Source organism: Medicago truncatula, chromosome 8, assembly GCF_003473485.1.
Source record: "Medicago truncatula cultivar Jemalong A17 chromosome 8, MtrunA17r5.0-ANR, whole genome shotgun sequence".
Taxonomy (NCBI): Eukaryota; Viridiplantae; Streptophyta; class Magnoliopsida; order Fabales; family Fabaceae; genus Medicago; species Medicago truncatula.
This window is the reverse complement of record NC_053049.1, coordinates 10,959,555-10,967,323: the sequence shown is the minus strand read 5'-3', so window position 1 is coordinate 10,967,323 and position 7,769 is coordinate 10,959,555. Positions and strand designations below refer to the sequence as shown.

Genomic DNA, 7,769 nt, shown 5'->3' with positions numbered 1-7,769 from the left:
TCAGTTTTCAACATTTTTCTCTGATACAATGCTATAAAGAATTTTCTTTCGTGATAACTGATATCGCATTAACTTTTCTATAGGTTCCATATATGATGTGGGATGACAAAATTTGTTTCTGTAACATATCAATAAAATTTCATGAATTTGACCAATGAAGCAGTCTGCCTTAAGAAAAAAACTTAAATCTATCTATCTGTTCTGCCCAAATTCTCTTGACTTATGTCATTCGGTTTATTCTGGCATTGAAGACAATGAAAAACATCAAATGAAAAACTCAGGAGGATTCTTAGCTTTACTAAATTGTTACTTTGTTGATTTTGAAACCATCTTCTGAACTGCTTCAGATGCCGCAGATGCAGCCTTGTCAAAACCTAACTTTTGCAGCTCATTTAAGAAACCATTAGCATCAGTTTCACTGATTTTGTATGGACTATGTTGAGCATCAGGAAATGAACCATTCATCACATCTTCCTTATATTCCAGTAAGGCTTTATTGATGACGTCTCCAACACGAGCGTACTGTTTACAAAATTTTGGAGTCACCTGCAAAAAATATGGTCACACCTCAACTTCAGCACTGTATCATTATATTATATCCTATAAAAATTGAAAGAAAAATGAGGTTAACATTTGATCTAAATACCTTTGCATGGTGAGGGTGTTGTAACATACCAAGAAGATCATGGTAAACAAGCACCTGCGTGATTAATCAAAAATAAATGAGAAATTAATGTCTTACTTTGAACTGAGAAAAAGATTCCCTTTTCTCTTTGTTAATGTAAAATTATAAGCTCGTAAATGATCTTATGTTTAATTATTTCCAAATAAATGAGGGATAATAAAATTAAAACTCCATCCATAAGAGACACGAGACCAATCTTAGCATATCCTCGAACTTGATAAAAACATCTCCATATATTGTATTAAAGTGAAAATATTATTTAAGAGAGACAATTATCAGGAAGCGAAAACACACAACAACTTGAAGAAGAATAAATGCATTGAAATAAAGCAAAGGTCAATTATTATTAGCTAAACAAAATAATTGCAACTAATGTATGCTACTCAGTATTTGAAATCACCGTAAGTTTCACGAAATCACGGCGACATCATGATTATGACTAATTTGCTGTCAATCCAAACATACATGAATATTAGGCCAACTAACCTGTCCACTGCAATAGGGACCAGCCCCAATTCCAATTGTAGGAATTTGAAGCGCCGCTGTTGCTGCTGCAGCCACCGGTGCAGGCACACATTCAAGAACAACAGCAAAACACCCTGCTTCTTGCAAAGCCAATGCTGTCTCGACAACCTACACAAACTCATTCCTTTTAGAATGACCAAAAAATTGTTCAAATGCAAAAATACTTGCATCATGTATGAAAGAATAGAGATATATAGACCTTGACAGCACTTGCAACATTCCTTCCCTGAGGCCTAAATCCTCCTAAAACACTAATGGCTTGTGGAGTAAGACCAACATGCCCAATCACAGCTATTCCAGCTTCAACAATAGCTTTTGCTGCAACAATTCTTGAAGGTGAACCTCCTTCCAACTTTATGGCATCCATTTGTCCTTCTTTCAAAATTCGAACTGCCGTGTCCACTGCCTGGTTATGATCAAAACAGCAGCACTTAAAACCATTGCACATTCTAAGAAAGTTAAAACAGTTACACAAATACGATGTTAAATCGAAACAAAACCTATTAAAACTATTTAGTAAGGCTTAATTATTAAGAAAATGGAGGGCTAGTGCTGAAAGATCTAGAGTAATTAGATAACGGTTGTAACTTACTATTATTACTTGGTTCAGTCAGTTTAAATGAAGAAGCAACCAACTGTTATAAATATAGTAACAAGTGGTTTGGCTTTGCGGTGAAAATATAAGTTGAAGATTTGACTAGGAGGTTGGCTATTGGATTACTGCAGGTTGTTGAACCTCAAATTTCGATGAATCATGCTCCTAAATCTACTCAGATTGTTAGTTAATGATCAAACACTGCTTGTTTAAATATGTTTTCCTCAATTTAATCAAAATGTTCTTTTTGATTATTTTGTTTTAAGAGGCGATTTCCCAAAACCTTCTCAAAATATCTAGGAACTTCTATTAACTAAGACCAAGTTATACACAGTAAGTTCCACACCATAATCTCTTTTCCCAAATCCAAGTTCTTAACCAGCAGAACATTCTGAGTTTAATAAGTAATCAGATATCACAGTGTTGCATGTAAACTCATCAAACATCAATTATGACTTAAGGTAAGATTTTAAGTTATACAATACGTTTTTATAATTGTTCATAACAATTGGTGCTTTCATTGAGAGAATAAGCTATACTTATAGACTACTCTAGCATAACTAAATTCTTCATTCATTTGATTCTAAAACACGATGACTCATCCACTAAGATATTTAACGCAATCAACTCAATTCCTATAGAAATAGGTTACATAAAGTGCTTATGATAATGAAACATGCAAATAAGTTATTTATGAAAACAGAGCCTAAGAAAGTAAAGTACCTGATTAGAACTACATTCATAGGTTCCAAAAGGCAAATCACCAACAAGAAGAGGAGTTTTAGCACCACGAGCAACAGCACGACAATGAACAAGCATTTCATCTAAAGTAATAGGCAAAGTAGTATCATGACCATGAACAACCATGGAAGCAGAATCACCAACAAGACAGATATCAATGGCGGCCATATCGAGGTGAACAGCAGAAGGGTAATCATAAGCAGTGACCATTGTGATTGGTTGTGAGTTTTTATGTTTTTGATGTAGTTGTGAAAGTGTTACTCTTTTGTTTTGTGGTGTTGGACCTGTGTATACTGTGTTTTCTGGGAGATTGCTCATGTTACGGAGAAGAGATGATGAATGTTGAAGGGTTGTTTTTGTTGCTTTCAGTATTGATCTTAGAATTGCCATGGTTGCTTTCAGAGAGAGAGAGAGACTCAACTACTTCCTTTTTTGGTAGTTCCTATGTACTTGTGATGATTCGTTGATGCATGAGAATTTGGTTTTCGCTTCCTACGTGGCAGGGTATTTTGGTAGTTTCATAAACCTTTTTTCAGTCCTTTCGCTCTCTGCAACATTCCCCTTCTCTCGCCGTCGTCAAACAGCCGTCCTAACGACGACACTGTGCTTGACGGAGAAATAATATGACGGTGGTGAGTTATGGTTTCTCCGTTCGCCGTATCTGGGTTTGGTTCGCCGGTGGTGAGGAAGAAAAGAAGAGGAGGTTGTGTTGCAGATATGAACCGTTATGGCTAGTGGTGGTGGTGAAGACGGCGTACGACGGCAGAGGGTTGGTATGGCCGGTGGTGGTTTCCGGTGAGGGAGAAAGACTGAGGGGAACGTTTCCATTGAGTGCTCCATTTACCATCATGGATGTGTGACATGTGGTAAAATAGAAAACCAATGGCTAAGATTAAAAGGGTTGGAAAAAGCATTGTTTTATAAAATAAAAAAGGGCTACGCGCTTTGTTCTTTCCGGTCCGTTCAAGAACTCTAGGCAGAGCTCTATATACGGGTGAGGATTTCCTGCCCCATCCACGTTTGGTATAGTAAAACAGGCAATACTGTAACTACAAAATGATAGTCATTATCATATAGTACTCACTTGCCTCAAACTCGTACATTTCGTTGAGAATGCTTGGCTTAGGAACCGGATCTCAATAAAGGGGAAGGCTCCGCCGCTGTATGAACGGAAAAGGCAGCTCCGGCAAGAGGGAGATAGAAGCACAGAAGTAATGATGGGGAGAGGAAGAAGAAGGGTCGTGAGTGGAGTTGGAGTTGTATGTGACAGAAGAACAAAGCGCGTAGCCCTTTTTTATTTTATAAAACAATGCTTTTTTTTTTTGAGCTGTCACTGTTTATTATTTATGTGGCTATCATTAATTAGAAACTTAGATATTTAAATACAAGGCAGGGGGCAACTGTTTGTTCTTAGATTCTAACAAAATCATTCTAACCTTTCTTCTTCTGTTTAGTTTCATGGCATTTTCTGCTATATCAATCAACACTACTCACAACCATCACCACAGTTCTTTGTTCTTTGCACCAAAACACCAACATCATCGCAATAACACAAAAATCCATAGGTTTCAAATTCAATGCAATGGAACAAACCAAAATCAAGAGTCACAACCACAGACCAATGCATTTCTTAAGGTTGCATGGTATAGTTCTGAGCTTCTAGGCATTGCTGCTTCTGCTTTCCGTTCTCCATCTGATGAAGAAGAAGCTTCTCCTCCTCAGAGACTTCTTCAAACCATTGATCGTGCTTCTGTTGTGGACACAATCAAACAAGACTTCCAAAGATCTTATTTTGTCACAGGTTTGATTACATGATTTTTCTTATCTTATGTGGATTAATACTAATTTCTTTCATTCAATTTTAAGTATGGTTGTAATTTGTAAACTACTTTGTCTTTTTTACACACCATTTGGATGATTGATTTGTGTAGAAAGGCATGACTATTCAGAGTTGTTAGGTATGACTCGTAGTTACTCATAAGTGGGCAGGTCGGCCAGGCTCAAACATTTGTTGGGTTATGATTGGGGGGTTGCTGGAGGCTTCATATTAAATGTAAGTTAGTTACAATAATTAGTTACACTAGTTAGTTAAGTTAGATTGATTAAAATAAACTAAGAGAAAGATGAACTTTAGAGCTGAAATGAAAGAATGAGAAAAAGTTGATTACAATCGGTGTAAATACACCCGCGGGGGTGTGGAATGGTTTGTGGAGATGGCTTGGTTTTTCCTTGGTGTTACCTCATAATCTGTTCTTGTTGTGGGAGGGTTGGAATGGTGCTGCGAGGAATAATAAGATTCGTAGAGGTTTTCGGTTGATTTGGCACGCCGCGGTTTGGAGTTTATGGAGGGTGAGAAATGATCGAATTTTCAATAATTCTAATTGTGATGTTGCTGAGATATTGGAGGCGATTAAGGTTTTGTCGTGGAGGTGGACTTTGAGTCGTTTACAAGTGCCGGCTTGCTTGTTTTATGAATGAAGTTGGAATCCAAAAGAGTGTCTTTTGCGTTCACGATGCAGTTTTTTGTGGCATCTTAGCATTGTAATGGTTGAGGCTGGGGTATGCTGCGTTTTTTTGCTGTTAGCAGTGCTGTTTTTTTTTTCTTCTGGTGCTGGTCTGCTTTTTGGGCTTGCTGTTAACGTTTTTAGACTAGGAGGTTCCTGCTGTTTAGAGCTTTTTTGCGGAGTTTTTCAGGTTGTGGGGTTGCTGGTATAGCATTGCCTTTGTTTTCTGTTGTTGCCCGTGAGTTTTTTGTGTTGCTCCTTGCACACACTCGTCGTGAATAAATTAGCCGTTTCTAAAAATAAAATAGGTGTAAATACACTTATACAGTGATCCTAATTAAACTAACAAATTTGAACTAATTTCTAACTAATACTAGCCAACTTCTAACTACATTTAACAAACTCTAACAATATCTAATAAATCTCTAACGGTATCTAACACTTTGCTCCAACAGTGTGGTTCAGGAGCAATGTTGTAATATGGACAATAGTGTTTAAATAAGTTGAAGTTATACACTGTAAACCGTAAGTGCATAAATAGTAATACAAAGGAACTGCATGATCTGCATCCCACTTTGCAGTCGGAGGCGTAGGCGCAATTAGCTCTACTTCGTGATCAAATATTGTGTTTTCTATTTGCATTGTTTCCGTATCTTTTACTTTTGAACCGGGTTGCTGTTCTATTCTAACAAGAGTAAACTCGAGTACTACTCAATAATGTTTTAGGGATTGGTAATGCTGAGAACAAAAAGAGGCATTGCTGAAGTGTACTCTCAGTAGTATGTTATTTTATACATGATAATCAACAAATCATTGCTTCCTATATAATGACTGATACAAAATGAAGCTAATACAATTGGCATTTTCTAGTTAGTATTTTGATTATAATCAGATGGTTCACATGGCTGATCTATTCCTCCCAACTCTCAGGAGATCTCACATTGAATGCATATGAAGAGGATTGTGAATTTGCGGATCCAGCAGGATCTTTTAAAGGACTTCAGCGTTTCAAAAGGAACTGCACTAATTTTGGATCACTTCTGGAGAAGTCAACTATGAATCTTATGAAGTGGGAAGATTTTGAGGTGAAGATAACGTTGAACACTTTTCTACTGCTTTCTCATATATAGAGTTTTGCAACTTAGGTTTTAAATTGTAGTTGCGGTTAAAGTTGAGATTACCTTGCAGCTCTTGATATTACATGCAACTGATGATAAAGGTTTCTGATGCGGCTGCAATTGCAGCTGTGATATTTTTACAAATGCCTAAGCAGCCTTAACTGCTTAGCCGTGTAACCTAAAGGAATAGAGTTTAATCTCCTGCTAAACATATTCTAGAAACTCGTGTTTTTTATATAAAAAAAAATATCAATCTTTTTATTGAGTGTTGGTTGTTTCTTTGAAAAGCTTATAGTGTATTTTCATACATTTGCTCCATGACAGGATAAAGGAATTGGTCACTGGCGATTCAGCTGTATCTTGTCCTTTCCTTGGAGACCTATTCTTTCTGGTAAATCTCAAGCATATCCATGTATATCTAATAGATTGAGCCATTAAAGAACAAAACTAAATTTCTGTACTATACATATTTTTGTGTATTGTATTTATCTGCATTTGACTGAAACCTCTCTTGGATTTATTTTTCGTTTTTATACTGTTATTTGCATGTTCAAATTAACATGAATTGGGTTTTTAATAGAATATGTGGCAATCACAAAATGCTTATTTAGCAGCAACAAAAAGCAGCTTATATTATATTTATTGTACACAGTTTGACCATGTTAATATATGCTGCAGCAACTGGGTACACAGAATATTATTTTGATACACAATCAGGAAAAGTATACAGGTGAGAAAAATGTTCATTGTGATGATTCATGCACAGTTAACTAGTGTTATCATTTTTCAAAATCATCTAAATTGCTGAAAACTTTCAGGCATGTGGAGCATTGGAATGTTCCAAAAATGGCTTTGTTCAAGCAAATTCTAAGGCCTAGCAAGGGATTTAGCTTAAAAGATTATGTGACTAGGTGGTTGAAGTTGTCCAGGTGAATAGGTAAATTATAAAGAATGTGACAATGTCAATATTTCATTATACACATGTAAGTTTGTGATATTGGTATGTCCTAATTATAGAAGTCTATGGTAGGAGCTTATGTACTAGGAATATCCTGTATATATATGGTTTACCAGATTAATTAGGTCTGTGAATGTGGTTTTGTTACCAGAAAAAATAACAGAGAAAAGGAGATAATGTTTTTATTGCTTAAACTGAAGTTTATTTCTTGTGCACATAAAGTGAAGTTTGCTTAATTATTGATGGATTGTTCTGTACAAATTTTCCCCCTTACATATTTGTTGGTTTATTAATTATTTGTCTTTTAATATTATGGCCAACAAATACATAAAAACAATCAGTGTTATAATTAGTGTTTACTTGAAAAGAAGGCTAAGTTGATATTCATCAGAGAGTGTGTTAAAAAGAGTGTGTTGTTAGCGTATCTCAAAAAAATTCCTCTAATATAACGCGAAGTTGAGTTTCATTTTCTCTTCACAATCTCTTCCAATAATCATATCAGTAGAATAATGATTTTCTCCCATTTCTTACCTAAGTCTACCATGCTACAAAATACAATTCTTCTCAACATCCCACCAATCCTAATGATGTTCATCGAAACAAAAAATACAGATTAATGGTTGTTTCTCCAATGGATCCATAG

At 35.8% G+C, this 7,769-nt stretch overlaps 2 protein-coding genes across 2 annotated transcripts; one reads left to right on the top strand and one right to left on the bottom strand.

Annotated features, from left to right (window-relative positions):
• LOC25500823 (3-methyl-2-oxobutanoate hydroxymethyltransferase 1, mitochondrial) lies at positions 1–3,739 on the bottom strand. Its single transcript, XM_013589317.3, has 5 exons — positions 2,529–3,739; positions 1,410–1,616; positions 1,172–1,318; positions 647–700; positions 1–546 (listed from the first exon to the last, which is right to left on the bottom strand). The coding sequence occupies exons 1-5, from the start codon at positions 2,934–2,936 to the stop codon at positions 307–309; spliced, it is 1,056 nt and encodes a 351-aa protein (XP_013444771.2). The 5' UTR covers positions 2,937–3,739; the 3' UTR covers positions 1–306.
• Positions 3,740–3,882: 143 nt separating this feature from the next.
• LOC25500821 (uncharacterized) lies at positions 3,883–7,365 on the top strand. The gene is made up of 5 exons (XM_013589315.3): positions 3,883–4,347; positions 5,981–6,135; positions 6,493–6,559; positions 6,847–6,898; positions 6,987–7,365. Exons 1-5 carry the CDS (start codon positions 4,005–4,007, stop codon positions 7,099–7,101), a joined length of 732 nt encoding a protein of 243 aa, XP_013444769.1. The 5' UTR covers positions 3,883–4,004; the 3' UTR covers positions 7,102–7,365.
• Positions 7,366–7,769: the final 404 nt, after the last annotated feature.

Bases quoted from the DNA above. Each gene is read 5' to 3' on its own strand.
- LOC25500823 (XM_013589317.3), bottom strand. From the start codon at position 2,936: ATGGCAATTCTAAGATCAATACTGAAAGCAACAAAAACAACCCTTCAA. The intron at 1,617-2,528 runs GTACTTTACTTT...GATCATAACCAG, and splicing joins ATGAATGTAGTTCTAATCAG to GCAGTGGACACGGCAGTTCG. The intron at 547-646 runs GTATTTAGATCA...TATTTTTTGCAG, and splicing joins AACACCCTCACCATGCAAAG to GTGACTCCAAAATTTTGTAA.
- LOC25500821 (XM_013589315.3), top strand. From the start codon at position 4,005: ATGGCATTTTCTGCTATATCAATCAACACTACTCACAACCATCACCAC. The intron at 4,348-5,980 runs GTTTGATTACAT...CCCAACTCTCAG, and splicing joins AAGATCTTATTTTGTCACAG to GAGATCTCACATTGAATGCA. The intron at 6,560-6,846 runs GTAAATCTCAAG...TATATGCTGCAG, and splicing joins TTGGAGACCTATTCTTTCTG to CAACTGGGTACACAGAATAT.